The 20,751-nt window shown below is 40.2% G+C and overlaps 2 protein-coding genes across 5 annotated transcripts in view; both read right to left on the reverse strand.

The window, feature by feature from the left end:
• Window positions 1-5,012, reverse strand: part of unc93b1.L (unc-93 homolog B1, TLR signaling regulator L homeolog) — a 70,896-nt gene extending 65,884 nt beyond the window's left edge. Inside the window, exons 1-2 of one of the 2 annotated variants that reach the window (XM_018225575.2) lie at window positions 4,849-5,012; window positions 4,506-4,615 (exon numbers count right to left, since the gene is read on the reverse strand). In XM_018225575.2, coding sequence (XP_018081064.1) covers window positions 4,506-4,613 — 108 coding nt within the window. In that variant the 5' untranslated portion in view covers window positions 4,614-4,615; window positions 4,849-5,012. Of the gene's footprint in view, window positions 1-4,505; window positions 4,616-4,841 lie in introns of both variants that reach the window. The other variant, XM_018225576.2, reaches the window with a different exon arrangement.
• A 12,078-nt stretch (window positions 5,013-17,090) lies between these two features.
• Window positions 17,091-20,751, reverse strand: part of ndufs8.L (NADH:ubiquinone oxidoreductase core subunit S8 L homeolog) — a 29,189-nt gene continuing 25,528 nt past the window's right edge. For 2 of the 3 annotated variants that reach the window (XM_018224543.2, XM_018224541.2), the window contains exon 7: window positions 17,091-17,446. In XM_018224543.2, the coding sequence (XP_018080032.1) occupies window positions 17,315-17,446 (132 nt within the window). In that variant the 3' untranslated portion in view covers window positions 17,091-17,314. The remainder of the gene's footprint in view (window positions 17,447-20,751) is intronic. The other variant, NM_001093862.2, reaches the window with a different exon arrangement.

Genomic DNA, 20,751 nt, shown 5'->3' on the forward strand with positions numbered 1-20,751 from the left:
CTAAAAAGATAGATGTATTGGCTGCCTCCCAGGACTCACAGACATGTAGATAATGGAAGGCTCATTAAAGCCTCTCTAACAAGGACGAGTAACGGCCTTATTTGACCTAAATGTTTTATTTTACTTGATGTTGTTGTTAAGTTAATACGTGTTTGGAAAAGAAAAGTGGCCTCTCATAATCACTTAGTCAGAAATAGTGGTGAATTTATAAATGTGACCACCACTACCCAACTTGTAATTTATCCTAGAATACGCAAACAAAACAGGCATTAATCAAAATGTTTTTATTGCTTAATGGATGTTCAATTTGTAACAATATTGACATCAATGCATGAAAGAACAACTGTGATGAGGCTTCAATAAAAACATATTTAAAAAATACATATTCATGTGACACTAAATTCATCAAAGCTAGTAATAATTAAATAATTAGGAAAGATTACCATAATTGACACAAAACACTATCAAACCACCAGCATCAACACTACTGCCACCACTCACTAATGTTTACAAGTTTTTACTCAGTGTTGTAGAACTATGTATATTTAAATACCTTATAAACAAAGTCATTGGGGCTGGGGTGCTCCCCGAATATCATTATTGATGTTTTGTTGCTTAAAAAAACTATCACAATGTGCTTTCATGGTTGGAAGCACCACAACAGTAGGAAGTGGGCTCTCCATTCTCCCCATGTTGATCTTCCTTTCCTCGTGCTTCATGAATGTCCTCTCTTGAACATTGTTTTTGGTTTCCCCTGCTTTTTTTGCCTGCAGGGGACCTTAATACTTTGCAGTGTGTCCAATCCATTGACAAGTCCATCTCTTAAAGTGGCCATAGATGTTACAATTATGATCTTTCCTGGAAAAGATCTTTCCAGGAAAGAAAGTTTGTTTCAACACTCACGTGTAGAAATGAATCGTCAGATAAACAGGTATAAACAATAACATTTTACCTGTATCTGACAATTCAGCACTAACAATTGCTGATGTTTGGGTGCCTTAAAAGGCACGATCGACAAGCCTCCTGATATCCAGATCTTCTGCCAATATCAGTCGGCTTGTCTCTTGCAATACATGCACCAAATATAGTATGAAAATGTGTTCTGTACAATATTATCGATGTCTATGGCCACCTTTTTTTAAATAGGTTTTTATTTTGCATTTTATAACAATAAACAAACAAACATTATATTTTTTGTGGTTCCATCTTCATACAATTGTTATAGTACAGCGCCCCAAGTCATGTGACTTGTGCTATGATAAACTTCAATCACTCTTTACTGCTGTACTGCAAGTTGGAGTGATATCACCCCCTCCCTTTTCCCCCCCAGCAGCCAAACAAAAGAACAATGGGAAGGTAACCAGATAGCAGCTCCCTAACACAAGATAACAGCTGCCTGGTAGATCTAAGAACAACACTCAATAGTAAAAACCCATGTCTCACTGAGACACATTCAGTTACATTGAGAAGGAAAAACAGCAGCCTGCCAGAAAGCATTTCTCTCCTACAGTGCAGGCACAAGTCACATGACCAGCGGCAGCTGGGAAATTGACAAAATGTCTAGCCCCATGTCAGATTTCAAAATTGAATATAAAAAAATCTGTTTGCTCTTTTGAGAAATGGATTTCAGTACAGAATTCTGCTGGAGTAGCACTATTAACTGATGCGTTTTGAAAAAACATGTTTTCCGATGACAGGATCCTTTTAAGTAAGTTCAACCCGCCATTAACTGTGGGGGATTGGGGGGACATCCAATTCAGGAGGATACATTTCCTGGCATAGAATAGAAGTGTACGATAGAGTATTCTCATGGCCGCCCTACGGGTGACCACATCTATTACACCATGAATGCATACCTGAGGGGTTATTAGTTTAGGCAGTGCAGTTTTATCCTGAATATAGTTGAGAACCTGAGACCAGAAGGCTTGGATTCGGGGGCATGACCAGATGAGATGTAGATAAGATGCCTCTGAGACCCTACACTTAGGACACTGTGGTAAGTCCCGTTGGTTCATACTGAATAGCCTATTTGGGGTTAAGTCTATGTAGGATGTTGAACTGGCTCAGTCTATCTCTGGTTGAGACGAGGTTGTCATAGGCCCTATCAGTTGCCTCCTCCCAATCATCATCCTCTAGCCCTGGGATGTCTCTGCTCCAGGCTGTACCCGATGCATTAAATGGAGGTTTAATAGTAGCTAGGAGAAGCAAGTACAGCCTGTGGGAAAGTTTTTTGGTGGTGGGGGCTCTAAGGGCTGCTTCTATCTTAGAGGTTGTGAGATTCATAGCATTCCCTTGAAATTGGGTATTGGTGGCCTGTCGAAGCTGGAAATAGGAGAACCAGGGAAGAGGCTCCTGGGTTTGGACATGTTTAATTTCAGCCCTGGGGCATATCGCCCCATTGTGGCCACATTTTGTACTCTGCTATGTGGTTCAGGTGCGAAAGGAAGGAATTTCCCCATAGAGGTAGTTTAGGCGACAGAAGGGCTAATGCTAGATTGCAAACTAATAATGGGCATCCCTGTGAGGTGCCCCTATGTAGGTTGAGTGCAGCCGATAGGCAGCCATTAGATTATGGCCACCTTTAATATGAGTTGTGATCTGCTCCTTCTTCATTTGTCTGCACAGGTTTTCATTGGGTAATGGAACAGAACATGGTAAGGATCTCAGCAAAGACTTCTCAGAGGTGGTAAGTAATCATAGAGAGTTCCATTAAGAATAATTTTCCTCTGGCTTTCCACAATGGGTAGAGCTATTTGAACACACATTTGCCTTCTGTATATGTCTTCTATATTTGTGCTATATTTTGTCACTGAACTCCTCTACCACATGCTACTCTTTCTTCAAGTAATGAAATTACTTTTTAAATTCCATGAATGACTAAATAAATTGCCTAAAGTTGCACTTTTCAGTGATGATTTATACATTAACCCCATGCTCTTATAAATGAGTTTTCTTTCTACTATATTTATGTGGTTTGTTGAATGCTCATCGCCCATTTTGCATTTTTAACTATTCTTTAAAGTTTAACGTAAATTCTGAATCTCACTGGCAGATGTGATACAACAGCACAATTCAGTGAAACTGAGACGGGATACTTTTTAAACTCCAGTGTGGCAATTTAGAAGCTTACAGGAACTTTTTATCACTGAAGCAAGCTAAGAGAGATTTTAGTCCTGTTAATTTACATTGCCAGAATCATAAAAAATGAGGAACATAATATAAAAATCAACCTTAAACAGGCAAAGCTATATTGAGGCTCTATAACACAGCTGTTATCTAAGACAGCAATATAAGAATTTATGGAATTATATATATACTCATTTATAGTGGCATTAAGGAATCCTAAAATCACAGAGGGTGAAATTTTCTAGGCACCCTGAATGACCTTACCTAAATGACAACCCAGAGTAGTGTTCCTTAGGGCAGTCACTGCTATCTTGTCTCTTCTCTGGGTAAATTATTGAAATCATGCTACCGTGCCTTGGAATAATTTACCAATGACTATTTACATTGCTGAAAATAGAACAGTATTTTGGTTGTTTTAAAGGAGATCTGTTTCCTTCTGTCCACTATGTTCACTGATAGATGTTCACTATAGATGTTCACTGATATATGTTCACTGATAGATGTGGGATCAGCCTGTGAGCGAACACACATTAGGATTTTGGTATAAAAATGCATACTTTTGTTTGTACTTTCCTAAATACTCTCTGGTTGTACCTTGCCTTAATACTTTCTGGTTCCCTGACCTACCCCTGATCCTGTGCCTACCAGTACACACACATACAGGGGAAGAAGGCAACAGATTGGCTTTGCTATGCGGCATATATGTACAATAAAACTGAATTTTTAGGATAGCTGCTGGCAGGGTTCCATTTATCTGCTTATCTCTGACAGACTTTTCTATAATACATTTAATGTGAAGCGACCTAGAATATTTTTCAAGTTGAACTTTCTAAGTTCTTTGTTAGTTTGCTGAAGCTAACCTGGGACTGCAGAATAACAGCAAAGTTTCTGGAGCAATTTTCCCTAAATGTTATCAAATGATTCAAGATATGTACATATATACACTTATGTCACCTGATTTCATAGTCACAGTAAAAATAGAAAATAAACATATGCAGCCACTGGTGTAATTATAGAGGAAGCAGACCCCACAGTTGAGGGGGGCCCAGGGAACAGTGGGCCTGGACTGCAGGGTCTGCTTGATCTAAAGATTTAAGAAAAATCTCCACTCACAGCTGCACAAAGCTGGGTGATGCGAAGGGGAGACAGGATGGGCAGGCGTGAGGGAGGATGGGCAGGTGAATGGGTGGCCCAGATGAAGAGAGAGAAAGGGAGAGAGAGAGGGAGGGAGGGAGAGAGGGAGGAGGGAGAGAGAGAGAGAGAGGAGGGAGGGAGAGTAAGGGAGAGAGAGAGAGAGAGAGAGAGAGAGAGAGGGGGGGGGGAGGGGGAATGAGTGGGCGGCCAAGCGAGAGGGCAAATTTTTCAATTTTCGAACGTACCTGTGCATTAGCTCCCTCGAGAACAGGAACGTCATCAGGCACTGCGTAATCCCTGCCTCTGTCAGCTGCAATCCCATTAATGGATGCTTCTGGATAGATTTCAGCCATATCTGTCAATGGCAGCAACAACAGAAATTACACACAGCAAGAACTAAACAAACTGTTCTAATTTTTTCTGGATTTAAAGTTTTCCACTACAGCCACTGAATTATTTTAATAATCAACTGCTGCAATACAGCCCCTGCTATATTTAAATACTATTTCTATACCTGTGTCCATATACACAATCACTTTCATTTTGCTGTTGTCTTTTTTCTGTATATTTGTAATACTAACCGTTTACCTTAGCATGGATATGTGTAGTTCATCTGCAGAAACCATTCAAGATTACTGTTCAATTGATAATTTACTAATCCGGTGACTTCTCTGTCTTCTGTCACCCACTCATTTTATCTGCGTTTCTTGCAAACTTCCTGCTACTGCCGAAGAGTTACATTTACAATGAGGAAGGAAAGGGAGGGGAGGGGAATGTTTTAAAGGGGGTTGGGACAGCTGAGAATTGGAGACGAAACATGTACAGGAAGAGTAGCCCAGGAAATACTAGAATGAATTGCTTCTGGAGGACTTCAGCAAATATATTCCTAAATATTGTGCATTTCAGTACAGTGGTAGATAGAGAGGCTGAAGGGGTTTATTGAGATGTGGGGGGAGAGGTTCTGACAAGTGTGTAACTTTCAGTTCCTAAAATCAAGAACAGCATCAGTTCCTCTTTCAGTCATGCAGAAATAAGCTTCTTTTTTTTAATCAAATGAAGGGTGAAATCACTTCAGCCTGAATCACAATCAGTATCATAAAAAGTTTTCGTCTTCAGTCTGTTTCTTAAGCTGACCATACACGGGCCTATAAAAGTTGCCGACAGACAGAGTCTGCAGCTTATTGGCCCGTATGTGGGGCCCTTCCATGATCGATATCTGCCCCGAAAGTCGGGCAGATGTCGTTCGGACAGGATTAAAACTGGCATCGGATCACAGACCACATTTGTTCGGGCCCACGATTGGATCAGCCCGATATTGCCCATCTCAATGCGGGCATATCAGGGAGGGATCCGCTCATTTGGCGTTATCACCAAACGAGCGGATCTCTATGTGCATGGCCACCTTTATTCATACAATGAAGTTGGTTTCTTATGTGGTCAGTGAATAAGTAACTGATGTTTTAAAGACTTAAATGACTTTGGGCCATGCCTTAAAAAGTATACGTTTATAGACAGGGTTGCCCAACATAAACTACAGCTTTTTCCAGCCTAGCCCCAAATGGTCCTGGGCAGCAAAGTGGCATTCGTTTCTTATTCGGTCTGGTGAATAAATAACCAATGCTTTAAAGGGTTAAATGGCCCTTTAAAGCACCGGGTCACCTATTTCAAAGCATATATGTGCAGTGAGGGATGCCCCGAATAAAATTTCATCCCAGCCTGGCCCGAAATGGTTCCAGTTTGGTCAAAAGGGTTCTGAAGGGGTTAAATGACTTTAGAACTAGATATTTGCAGACAGGGATGTCTCGTATTGTATGTACCCCATTCCAGCCTGGCCCAAAAGGGGCAGGAAAAGTAGCATTAAAGTGGGCATCATCGCAAATCTGCCTTTTTGAAAAAGTAACGGGTGCAGCAGGGGTTGAACGACTTTGGGCCACTGATTTAAAACTAAATCGAGGGAATGTTATAAAAGTCGCAAAGAGCAAAGCAATTTGCACAAATAAGAATAAAAATTCTCAGTTCGCAATGTAATACTCTTCTTTAAACTGTTATTGCGCTGCGAATTCTAAATGCACATTGCTACTTTTAATTGCGCATTGCCCACTTTTAAGAAGTGCTTGAAGGTGTCGTAATGTTCTGTAGCAAACATAACAACTTTTTCACTGCGCAGTGGCGCAAACTATAAAATTTGCAGAGGTCACTAAGCAGTTTGCAAAGCTATATTTAATTTGCATTGCGAATATTTTTTCCGTAACTGACTTTTATTACATTCCCCCCATATATTTGCAGGCAAGTATGCCTTGCAATGTATGCACCCCATTCCAGCCTGCCCCAAAACGGTTCTGGGCAGGAAAGGTGACATCAAAGTGTGCATCTTGGCAATTCTGACATTTTAAATAAGTATCATGGGTGCTGAAGGGGTTACATGACTTTGGACCACTGGTTTAACCCTATATATTTGTAGCAATGGATTCCCTGCAATAAAAACATCTCTTTCTAGCATATCCCCTAAGGGGTTCTGGGGACAAAAACTGGCATCAAAGTGGGCATCTTTGCAATCCTTCCCCTTTGAATAAGTAACAGGGGTGGTAATTAATTCTAGGGCCCCCAACATATCAATATGTTGTCCTGTTTTATCAATATATGTTGAAATGGCTCATAAATTAGGGCCTCATGGGGCCCCTATACCTCCTGTGCCCCCTGCAGCTGCAGGGTCTGCTTCCTCTGTAGTTACTGCCTTACGTGCTTGGCAGGCAAAGGCTCTATCTTCCAAGAGCATACTAGGTATGTTCTTGTGCAGATAGAGGTTCTGCATCAATGCTTTTGTTGCCTCTACAGAGAGTCAGAAGTAATGACAGTCCCCTCTGCAACAAGGGCAACGAATTGTTTATCTGCTGCTTCTCCTGCATCCATCTCCCCTCAGTGTTGTACACTAAGCAGCACTCTGCAGAGGACAAGCTCTAGGGCCCCTCCAGCAAAGCCAGTATCCCCCTTGCTCCAGAAACAGTAACTGGCGTTATTTACACAATTAAACAACACCCACAAGCAGATAAGGCAGGCAGAGTATGACACACACAAGCAGCATAGGGCAGGTAAAATATAGCACGTACAGGCAGTGTAGGGCAGGCAGAGTATGGCATATACAAGCAAAGTATGGCACACACAGGCTGAGTGGGACAGGCAAAGTATCACACATACAGGCAGAGCAGGGCAGGGGGAGTATGACATACACTCAGGCTGAGCAGAACAGGCAGAGTATGGCACATACAGGCAGGGTAGGACAGGCAGAGAATAAAAACAATAACAATATATGGCTTTCTGGGATGAACTTACTTTTTTGTTTGTTTACACCACATACAATGGGGTAAATGTGCTGATTTTGCAGTAGCTAAAATGACAGAAACAATAGATCATATGGGGTGTCTTAATTTTGGGCCCCTAGCAGCATCAAACTGTTCAGGGGGAACCCTGGCCTTCATATTTGGGGTGATTTAGCTTGATACCTAATAAAATAATGGGGAGAGCTACCTTACTCTGTGAAACACTGCATGGGCAAATATTGCAAATTTGCAACAATTTAAGAATAATATTCCTTAACAAAAAATTCTTAAAGATCCAAGAATCTAAAGAAATTTTTTGTATACAAGGGAAAAGGCTAAAAGACAATATTGGATGCCCGTGATCATTGGGACCTCTGGCGGCACTACAGTAAATACAGACACAAATCTATGGATCCAAGAATCTAGAGATTTTTTTTTACACAAGGGACAAGGCTAAAAGACAATATTGGATGCTTGTGATCGTGGGGCCCTCAGGCAGCACTGCATTAAATACAGACACAAATCTGTAGTGGAAATCACTGCATGGCATCAGGAATACTTCTCAAGATCATTGTTTGTGAACACAATTCATCGCTGCACCCACAAATGTAAGTTAAAACTCTGCCATTTAAGGAAGAACCCATATATAAACATAATCAAGCAACACCACCAACTTCTTTGGGCCCAAGCTCATTTAACATGGACTGTGGCCAAGTGGGAAACTGTCCTGTAACATTCTTTTTTGAAATCATGGAAACAGTGTCCTCCAGGCTAAAGAGGAGAAGGACCATACGACTTGTTATCAGTGCACTAAAGCCATCAGCATCTGTGATGGTATGGGATGCATTAATTCACATGGCATGGGGAGCTGGCAGATCCATGGCGTATAGACAAATACAAGATTCCTCTGCACTCAACCCATTATCAATATATTTAAGACAGAGACATTTTGTGCATACTGCTACTGAAAAATGTCTTACCCTTTAAACAAAACAGGGATTGTTTGTCCATATATTGCAATATATTTAAGCTGGCCAACTACGTCAAAGTCATCCCATGGCGTATGGTATAGGGATGTAGTGATGTGCAGTACTAACACATCCATTATGAGGATGGTTTAGTGCCCATGGCATGGGAAACTGGCACATCTGTTATGGCATGCGGGTGCATTAGTGCACATGGCATGGGAAGCTGACACATTTGGGAAGGCATTAATGCTGAATGATATTTACAGGTTTTGGAGCATATATTGCCATTCAGATGATCCAGTCTGGTTTAGGGTAGGCTGTGCTTAGACAAAACTATAACAAACCCCATTCTGCACATATGACATGAGCCTGGCTCTGTAGTAAAAGACACTGGAGTAACTATAGAGGAAGCAGACCCTGTTGTCAGTGGGGGGAGGACTGTTGGGTCTGCTTCCTCTATAATTGTTAAAAAAAAACATTCGAGCCTCTCTCCTACGTACTTGCAAGTGGCTGCGGAGCAGGCAGAGCAGGAGCGGAAGCAGGCAGAGCTGGCGGGGTGGGTAAACAGAGCCACAGAGGATTATATTTGTGTGGGGGGAGGGCAGCGCGTCGTAGTTACGCCACTGGTAAAAGAGTCCAGGCATTAATTGCCAGCAGTCCCAACCCACTGAAACAATTTGGCGCATTATGAAAGGGCAAAGACAAAGGAGCCCCCCGAAATGTTGATCTGCTGAAATCCTATATTATTTAAAGGAGAAGGAATATGATTTTCTACTTGGGGGTGCCATAAGATTTCCCAGGGCAGATGCATGCACAGTAGACCAAAATAGACGACTTTTTCGCATTGCTCTTGCATGCGCAGCCAGGAGAAGTCCCAAAGAAGCAGGAAGAGGATCGCACTGTGGAACCCTGGGCCGGTGCGGTTTTCTGCTGATAGGAGCACTGGCCTGGGATGTCAGGTAAGTAAAAGCAGTCACTTGGGGGTACCTAACTTTTGGCACCCCCATGTAAAAATGGTATTCCTTCTCCTTTAAGAATGGGCAAGCACTCCAGCAACTGGACTCATCACTTTCCAAACAGAGGGTTTGGAAAAGAACAGCTAGTGCAGTGGTAAACCTACACCTCGTCCCCATCTTTTTGTAAATCTGTGCTGTGCAAGATGGGCCCCTCAGAAAATTTTGGGGGGCCACCGACTACTAGTTCCAACACTGGAGATGTGTAATGGAGGGTGTTGATACCTACATATATATTGTTTTCAGTGTCCAAAAGCCACTTAACACTATTAAAATGCCAGCTACATGTTACATGCCAGGCTGAAATGAGAAGTATGCTATGCAGGGAATCCCTGTCTGTGCATAACTACTATCAACTCAGTGGCCAAGTTTGGTGCCCAGTTTCATGCCGATAAACAGTTGAGGCCAGGCTGCAATGAGAGGTATAATATGCAGTGCATGCTTGCCTGTGGTACGTATTCAAAATGGTAGAATTGCCAAAATGCCCACTTTGATGCCAATTTTCTGCCCATAATTGTTTGGCCAGGCTGGAACGAGATGCATCTAATGAAGGGCATCCCTGTTGGCAGTTACATATCAGCACCCCTGTTACTTCAATAAGGCAGAATTGCAAAGATGCCTACTTTGAAGGCACCTGTCCTGCCCAAAACCATTTTTTTAATTGATTTTATGTGGGGAATTGCAAAAATGCCCACTTTGATGCCAGTTTTCCTAATTAGAACTCTTTTGGGCCATGCTAGAAAGAAATGTTCCTATTTTGCAGGGCATTCATTGCCGCAAGCATATAGGGTTTAAATAAGTGGGCAAAATTGCCCAATTTGATGCCACCTTTCCTGTCCATGATTGTTTTGGACCAGGCTGGAACTAGATGCATCTAATGCAGGGCATCCCTGTTAGCAGCTATATAGGTTCAAATAAGTGAGCCAACGTCATTTATCCCTTTCAGCATTTCTGTTACTTATTCAAAAAAGCTGAATTGCAATGATGCCACTTTTGCTGCCCAGAACTTTGTCGGGCTAGGCTGAAAGGGGTGCATATAATCCCTGCCTGCAAATATATAGTTTTAAATCAGTGGCCCAAAGTCATTCAACCACTTCTGCAACCCTGTTACTTATTCAAAAAGGCAGAATTGCAAAGATGCCCATTCTAATGCCACTTGTCCTGCGGAGACCCCTTTTCGGCCAGGCTGGAATGGGGTGAATACAATGCGGGACATCCCTGTCTGCAAATGTCTAGTTCTAATTTATTGGCCCAAAATCATTAACCCATTCAGCACCCCTGTCAAAGATGCACACTTGGCAGTTTTCCTTCCTACAATAATTTCGAGCCAGGCTGGAATGAGATGCGTTTTAAGCAGGGCATCCCTCTTTGCGAATATATATACTTTGAAATTGGTGGCTCAAAGTAAATTATAAGATTTCTGTCAGCTAACGATAAAATCTCTGCATGTATTGCCATACAATCTGATAATTTCAGTGGGTGACTGTCACTACTATTTGTCAGACATAACTTTCATACGATTGCTGTCATGGATGAACATCGTCTGATTTGTTATTTTACTACTCTGTTTAATCTGAATGGTTAGTTGCAGGTTGGACGATTTCACAATCCGATCATTTGTGCAATATAAAGCTAAAATCTGCACGTCTATGTCAAGATTAAGACCTGTAACACTATTGCTGTAAGAACTGATCAGATTCAATGCTACTGGCCTTATTTATTAAAAAAAAAGCTTTTTATAATTGCAATACTAAACGTAGTATTTATCTTTTAGAATGCAAATGTTGGTCACTCCAACATTTAGTCCCTTTGTAAAATGTATAATGAAGCAATAGAATTCTTAATGAATCAGATGAAAATTAAGCGTAGGACTGGCCAGATATGGGATGACTTTGACGTAGTTGGCCAGCTTAAATATATTTAGTGATGGGCGAATTTATTCGCCAGGCGCGAATTTGCGCGATTCGCGTCCAGCGAATAAATTCGCGAAACGCCCGCGAAAATTCGCCGAAAAAATTCGCCGGCGTCAAAATCATTTTTCCGAAAAATGGACGCCGGCGTCAAAAACGGGCGCCGGCGTCGAAAAAACGGGCGCCGGCGTCAAAAACGAGACGCCGGCGCCGTTTCGCGAATTTTTCGCAGTTTCCCGAATTTCGCGCGAAATTCGTGAATTTTTCACCGAAGCGAAACGGCGCAAATTCGCCCATCACTAAATATATTGCAATATATGGACAAACAATCCCTGTTTTATTTAAAGGCATTTTTCAGTAGCAGTATGCACAAAATGTATCTGTCTTAAATATATTGATAATGGGTTGAGTGCAGAGGAATCTTTTATTTGTCTATTTGTATTTTGTGGTCACACCCTCTAATGATTTTAAAAATTAGTGGTGAGCACAACTTTCCCTTGTTTGTTACAGATTCAATGTTACTGGCCTTATTTATTAAAAAAAAAGCTTTTTATAATTGCAATACTAAACGTAGTATTTATCTTTTAGAATGCAAATGTTGGTCACTCCAACATAATTGTTTCATAATTGCCCATAGCAACCAATCAGCAATTAGATTTTTAACATTTAGAAAACAAAAGCATATATCTGATTGGTTGCTTTGACCAACATCACCAGTAATGTTAGACCCCCTAGTGTTTAGACAGTTATGATAAATAATAAAAAGATCTTCATAATGGCTTTAACCAATATAAGAATGCTTGTAATAGGGATTCACTGAATACAGGATTCAGTTCAGTATTTGGCCAAAATTCAGCCTTTTTTTAAGCAGGATTCTGATTCAGCAGGATTCCGATTCGTCAGGATTCTGATTCAGCAGGATTCCAATTCTGCTTGTGCCTGCTCAAACCGAATTCTTAAAATTACGTGACCTTTCATCACAAACCGAGGAAGAATTTTTTTTTCCCCTTTCAACCTTAATTTGCATATGCAGATTAGGATCCCGGATGGATATTCAGACAAATCTTTCACAAAGTATTTGGGGGTGCAGCCAAATCCCAAAATAGTGAATTCGATGCAACCTTAGTTTTTAACATATAATAATGTTTTTTTTATATTCATGGGAGGTGACAGGTCTGCTTTAATGAAAATTTAATATATGCTTCATCATACTGAATAAGAAGTTTATCTTTATATCTTCTTGCTCTGCATCTCTTTCTCTTCATTTTGTATTCTTGTAAGAGTTGGGTGTCAGATTTTGATTGACAGTTACATCCAATATATCTTTTAGGGGCACCACTGACCACTCCCCATTTTACAGATACACCCACAGTGAATATATAAAAATAAATGAACACAGCAGCAATTCCATGTGTAATACCCCCAGAACTCATAGTAGGATGGCACAGTGGCAATTTCATGTATAGATGCCCCCAGAATGCATAGCAGGATGGCACAGTGGCGTTTGCTTAGATAATACCACCAGAACTCATAGCAGGATGGCACAGTGGCAATTTCCTGTCCAATTCCCCCAGAGCTCACAGCAGGATGACACAGTGGTAATTTCATGTACAAAACCTCCAGAACTCACAGCAGGATGGCACAGTTGCAGTTTCGTGTATAAAAAACCCCAGAACTCACAACAGGATGATGTGCTATTCAGTGTTTAATATTAAGTTTACAATTCAAAATGGCTAATTAAGGAAATAGTTAATGTTGTCACTGTGGAAGAAATGGAGGAGAAGAAGAGTCAAATTTCTGCAAGATAAGAGAAGTGGTAATGTAGGAGTAATAAAGATGTGTGTAGCTTTATTATAGTAGTAGTTGGTCTATATCTTACCGCATTCTCTGTGTCTGCAATTGGACAATTGACTCAAAGGCTATTTCATGGCAGGTGTGGGCAATTCCTTTGCTATGTCATTATCAATGAAGCAGATAAAAGCCATGAAGTTGATTTGAGGGGGGTTTGTATGGGGAAGATTTTGCTGTGTACAGACAAAATGCAGTCAAAGGAATTCTCCATGCAGGTGAAACAGAAAAAAAATCATCTGAGAAATTGCTAAAATATTAGGAGTGGCAAAATCTAGAATGGACTTTGCTAAAAAAAACATCTAAAAAAGCCAGCACAGTTCTGGAAAAACATTCTTTGGACAGATGAAAAAACGATCAACCTCTACCAGTATGATGGCAAGAAAAAAGTATGGAGAAGGCGTGGAACAGCTAATGATCCAAAGTATACCATATCATCTGTAAAACATGGCAGTGTGATGGCTTGAGCGTGCATGGCTGCCAGTGGCACTGGGACACTAGTGTTTATCGATGATGTGCTTTGGTTTTTGCAATCACTCTCCCTTAAAAGCCGAAAATGCTAGCGGCATGGGAGGATCTAGCCTGAAGGCAGTCTCTCCCACTTAAAAGCCGCATAGCAGTTGGCGGGGGAGGATTTAGATCACAGTTTGAAACCAAGGCATAGGAGTTTTTCATATAAATGCTATTAAGGAGAGAGGTAAGATACCTATTTTACTATGATTAAAGGTAAACAAGTTAGGGACCACCGTATGGGGTTTACCGTGACGCGGTATGGTGGCTTATCAATTTTATGATCATAACTTTGTAACTAAACAACCCTGTTTCAAAACTATATGCACTAGCATTTTTACTTGAATTACTGAGACAGGGAATTAGACTTTTTTTAAATTGGCCACAGGTGTGCACCCACAACAATTCTTTTTTTTATCTGACACAAGACAGAAGCAGCCGAATTAATTCTGAGGTGTTCAGAGACTGTCTGCTCATATCCAGCTAAATGCAGCCAAATTGATTGGGAGGAGTTTCATAACACAGATGGACAATGACCCAAAACTTACAGCCAAAACAACCAAGGAGTTTATTAAAGCAAAGAAGTGGAATATTCTTGAATGGCCAAGTCAGTCATCTGATCTGAACCCAATTGAGCATGCATTTCACTTGGGACAGAAAGGCCCACAGACAAACAGCAACTGAAAGCCACTGCAGTAAAGGCCTGGCAGAGCATTAAAAAGGAGGAAACCCAGAATCTGGAGATGTCCATGAGTTCAAGACTTCAAGCTGTCATTACCAGCAAAGGTTTTCAACTAAGTATTAGTAATTACTTTTGAACCCCTGAAATGAAGTGATTGTGTTAAAAAAGGTTTTAGTTCCTCGCATTTGTATGCAATCTTTTTGTTCAACCCACTGAATTAAAGCTGAAATTTAAAATTCATTGTGGTAATGTACAGAACCGAAATTAGAAAAAAAGTTGTCTCTGTCCAAATATTTATGGACCTAACTGTAAGTGGCTGGCATATATTTAAATCCCATGTGCATAACTTTACATTTATTAACAATGCATCTCATTGCCTAGATTGCCAGTTTTTCAAAATCCTGCTGCAAGCATGCCACATCCTGGATGGAAATAATTGGGCTGCATTGGTTGGTGTTATCTGCAAACACTCATATACAACTTACAATACCTCCCCCCAAGTCATTAATAAATAAATTTAATTAAAAAAAATGCACCATTGACAAGCACCCTTTGTGCATGATACTTTAGCCTTATCCAAATAACATTATGAAGACCAACAGACCTTAGTTTAAAAAACAGTCACCAAACTGGCACTATATATATCAAACCACTTTATGACCAGGCCACAAATTTTGCAAAGCTTTAGGGATTTCAGTTAAATGAACATGATATAGGATGTTCGGAACGAAGTTTGAATCAGGTAATTCCTCATTATCTAGTTACACAGATGCTGAACCTTTAGGCTGGTGCAGTAAGTACGAATCTACTGCGCATTCGCCGAATGTCACAAAGTGAAATCGGAAAACTTCGTGACATTCGGCGCATGCGCAGATCTGTACCGGTAACTGTTCCTACTGCGCATTTGCCAGAAGACGCCGGTCAAAGCAGGAAGAAGATGCGCGTGGGAGAAGATGGCGACTGTGAACTCAGTGGACAGGACCTGCGCAGAGGGGTGAGTAACAAGTTAGGGGCATTTGCCCAGGGGGACAGGTAGGCCAGGGGGGAGGAGGGGCAACACAGGGGAGGGGTTTTGCACCCAGGGGGTTTCCTTCTCCTTTAAGGAAGGACCAAGCCCAAGCAGCAATTTACTGCAAAGTACTTTTATTCAAACGACATGTTTCTGGTGTAGAACCCTATGCGAAAAATTTCAACTGGCTATTTTCTGCTTGTGTTAATTTTGTTTGCTTTACCCCAAATAAAATGCAGTAAATGTGTTGATTTTCTAGTAGTTGAAATGCTATCTCATACAGGGTGTTTTCATTTTGGGGCCCCTACATGCACGAGTCAATTTTCAAAAATCACCCAGAACTTAAATTTCAGGCAAGCTTTGCTGTTAGTTTGGTTATTTAGTACATATGGCAAGACCTGGATAACAGAGACGTTTCAGGCCTCACTGGGTCAGGACTCATTGCCACAAACTGTATTCAGGGTGTCAGTACCCACTGCTTCTCATTGTATTAAAGATGAGGGTATATTATTCTTAAGTCCCTGTACCGTAATTTACAAGTGTATGTATGGCAATTCAGAAATTTAATGGATAGAACTCATGTGTTACTGCATTCATCAATTGAGAGATGAGAAAATAATTCTAATTAAGTGATAACACAAGTGTTTCACAATATTGGCCTTTAAAATAGGCAAGAAAACTTTTCTCCCAGGGGCAAAATCATTAGTACAAGGCACTGGTAGAAGCTAAGAGTCACCTGATGGCTGACAGGTTGAGGATAACCTAGACACATTTAGAAAGAATATAACGTTTAAAATGTTGTGATACAGACAAAATCTGGAAACCGTCAGTATAAAAGACATTCACAGAAGTGGAGGTAAAGCAACAAACATATAGGGAAACCCAACAAGTCTTATCTGCTCTTTTATTTTGTCTCTATATCACCAATTGTGTGAAATTTTCCCTTTATGTGTAAAGATTCAAGTAAAAAATCAATGCAAATCAAAAATCAATAAATAAATAATGTTGATAGATGTAAAGTCATGCACCTGGGATGTAAACATATCCAAGCCACTTATACTCTTAATGGGACTGCACTAGGCAAATCCATTATGGAAAAGGACCTTGGGAGTCCTTGTAGATGATAAACGTGGCTGTAGCAAGCAATGCCAGTCAGCAGCATCAAGGGCAGGAGGAGTCACGGGAGGAGGGGGTCATTCTCCCACTGTATAGACACTTGTAAGGCCCCATCTAGAATATGCCGTACAGTTTTGGTCTCCATCACTCAAACAGGATATTATTGTATTAGAGAGGGTACAGAGAAGGGCAACTAAGCTGGTAAAAGGTATGGAAAATCTTAGCTATGAGGACTGGCCAAATTGGGGATGTTCACGCTGGAGAAGAGGTGCTTAAGGGGATATATGATAACTATGTATATTTATTAAGGGGACCATATAATAATCTCTCTAATGCTTTATTTACCAGTAGGTCTTTCCAGCTGACACAAGGTCACCCATTCCGATTAGAAGAAAAGAGGTTCCGCCACAGTGAGAGCTGTGAAGATGTGGAAATGAAAGCTCAGGATTATACTGTGTCAGTGATTTGAACACAAGAACTTAATTTAATATTCACAAAGACAATGGCAATCTGCAGATCTACATATGTTCCTCTATTTCTTCACAAAATTCTTAACAAAGTACTCTGAAGTGTAATACTAAAGGACAACCATGTTAGAGGTGATTGCTGTTCACTAGTACAAGATATCAGATATGCATAGGCTTGGCTTGAGTGTCCTGTAGTAGCTGTATGGACAGATTTTCAACGGTAAAGGAAATCAGCTTGAATATTTGCTCCAATCTCAACTTCCCACTTGTCTCCATTATTTAGAAGTTTCTCCTTGTTGTATAAAAGTTCTTCATGAGTCTCCGTGCTGAACTCAAAGTTTGGGCCCTGAAAGAAGAATATTGTAATTTAATCAGGCCAAAGTTGAAACACATCCCATATTTTACATTAAATTGTATTCAGAAATGCACCCTTCTGAGCTTAGTTCAGCATGGTCATATTTTACAAAACATGTAGAGTTTATGAACATAGCAGTCAATTTAATATAAGTATATATTAGTCCACTCTTTTTCTATCTTGCTTAAAGTTGAGCAATTGAATTGTAATCCTAAGCAACTTTCTAATATACATTAAATGATAAATGATTTAAACATTATTTCTAAATCTAACTGCAATCTCCCTCCTATCCTTTCCCTGACTATATATACACACTGAAACAATGTATTGTTTAGTCAACTCTGTTATAACCAATACTCTTAAAAGTTTTTACTGTATATCATGCATATTTCATATGTGAATATGAAATATTCTTAATTATAGGGATACTGCAAATTCAAATATAGTGTTAGGATGTGACACATTAATTACAAGTTGCAAGGGCAACTACAGTGGAAATATTGGTAAGTAGAGACATGATGTAAAGAAGTCTCCTTGTTCTACATTTGCAAACACTGAATGCAGTGACTTCATCTTGAAAGATAGAAACTTGTTTAAGTGAACTATTTTTAGGGGGGAGAATAAGAATCAGGTTCAAGTAAATCCCCCAATGGGCCCAGGACAATGGCATTGGTTTTGATCATGTCTTGAATTACAAGATTCAGAGCTTGCTTTTTGGGTGTCTGAAATTGAAGTCTGTAACTAAATGAAATGATTTTGTGGACCCAGGAGTCTAACATTGCGAATATCAACATCTCCCTGAACCTCAGAAGGCATCCTCCAAACACCTGTAGTATGTTAGGAGGGGCTGAATCTTCATGCATTTTGGTGCTTTTGATATGCTCAATGCTATGCTCTCATTTAAACCTTTTGGAGAGATTGAGTTGAATTAAAAATATCCAGTAAGCTTTGTCCAGATTACCACCTCTCAGTCCCGACTGGACCAGAGAGAATTCAGAAATTTTAAGACCTTTGCTGCCACCATTTTGAAATTCCAAGAAATGTATAAAGACCAATGTTAGCCATTCGTTGGCATGAAAGTCTGCATTTTAGCATGCAGATTGTTTTCCCTTCATATAATTTGCCACAAGGACATACGATTAAATACATTACACCCTCTGTTCTACGCTGAAATAATTATTGATCGGGTGTTTCTTGTTAAATCTATTGGTTATATATATTAAGTTATGCATACACTTACATGCCTACAAAGCCACACATATAAGTTCCCCCTATGCTTTTCTTATACTTTGGGGTATTGTAAAAGTGGCTAGATACTAATTTGTCCCAAAAATTAGGGGACCATCGGCATGTCTGAGGAAAGTCTCCCACATGTCCGCTGTATCAGTGATTAATGTGCCAATGTTTGTGTAGTAGTAAGCAATGGAAGACAATTGGTTACTGTAAGTCCTAATAAAATGTGCACAGTTACCCAATTGCTTCTTTTTCTTCACTGCAGTGTTAAGAAGATTCCTTGGAATATTAGTCCCTATGCTTTTTTTGATTACTCTTTTACTAGATCTTCTCTCCATGGATAATTATTTGACCCTCATAACATATGTATCAGGTTCAGAGGGGTTACGATTGACAAGTATGCATTCCCTAAAGGGTACGGCTTTTGGTAGACCTAGAACGGCAGCTGCAGAAATAAATAAGTAGCAGTTGATTTTCTGTACAAATCTGTCAACTGGCAATGGGGTTTAAAAGAGGGCGATGTCCAGAAAATCAATCATATTGATGTTATAGGTAGATGTTCAACTAATATTAAGTTCATTGTCATTAAGTAGTGCCAGAAATATGTCTAATAATCCCACAGTGCCTGTCCATAGGAACAAAAGGTCATCAATGTAGCTGAACTATTAAGTGTCATGTATCATGTAATATGCTGTATCTTCCGTGAATATCCAACTGGCCTGCCACCACCGCAAAAATAAGTTAGCAGTGGGAGCAAAGATCACACATCTGCTGAAAGAAAAATGTTTTATAGATTAAAAAGAAATTATGTGTGAGGCAGAACTGTATGACAAGTAACATAAAATCAATGTATTGGTGATCCCAAATACTTGGTTTCAAGAATGTACCGCACTGCTTGCATACCAAGTTGGCTAAAGGCCTCAGTTATTATACATACATACATACATATAGTAACTCACAGTATCAGCACTCTCCAATTGAGGAAAAAGTTGTGGTGCACAGCCTTTAGGGGGATTGCCGGATCTCTCCTCCTCCTCATACAAAAAAAACACAGGTAAGGCAGCACTCACTTGATCAGAAAACGTGTATTAAATATAAAACATCAGGCTACGTTTCAGGCATGCATTGTGCCCTTTATCAAGACAAAGGTTACACATGGTTTACAGGTGTGCAAGGTCAGGTGACTTAAAAAGGAGTTATCAGGAAGTGACATCAGCGTTGAGTATACAATTGACCCCTACAGGTCAAAGTTTACATTATATTTCATACATATTGCCCTTACCCTTCATGTACCTATTTTAACCTATGATAACCAACATAGTTTATAATTTATAAATACATGATTTATTGACAGGCTCAATCCAAATTGTATCTAAATGTCATCAAATTTTTTTACATACTCATAGAAAGAGATATAGATCATGATCTCTATTTAATCCTTTGGACTGTAAGGACCCTAATTTGTGGATCCACCACACCTCCCTCTGTTTTAAGCGGATTTCTCGATCACCTCCATTTTTGAGTGGGGGGATCATTTCAAGCACCATAAATCTGAGTTGATCAGCACCATGTCCTTTCTCCAGGAAGTGCTTGGACACCGGCTGACTCATATTACCTAGATTAATAGCAGATCTATGTTGTGAGATACGTGATTTAATCATCTGCGTGGTCTCACCTACATAGATGAGACCACACGGACAAATCAACACATATACAACATATTTAGAAACACAGGTGTAGAAGCCCCTCAAGTGGGCAGTATACCCCGTCTCAGGATGGATGAAATCTTTCCCTTTGTATACAAAGGGGCATTGGTTACAATTGTAACATGGTGACATTCCTGTTGCTCTCTTACCGAGAAAAGTATCAACTTCTCTGATTCTTTTCTTTGCTTGGGCAGACGTCACTATGGTACCAATTGTTCTGCCTCTTCTATAGGAGACAATGGGCGGAGCAATAAATTCATCTATGTGTGGATACGCTCGTTGTAAGATATGCCAATGACGTTGAAGTGTATTACTGATTGATTGATACTGTCTATTATAATCTGTAACAAAGGGGAT

This window comes from Xenopus laevis, chromosome 7L, assembly GCF_017654675.1.
Source record: "Xenopus laevis strain J_2021 chromosome 7L, Xenopus_laevis_v10.1, whole genome shotgun sequence".
NCBI classification, from domain to species: Eukaryota; Metazoa; Chordata; class Amphibia; order Anura; family Pipidae; genus Xenopus; species Xenopus laevis.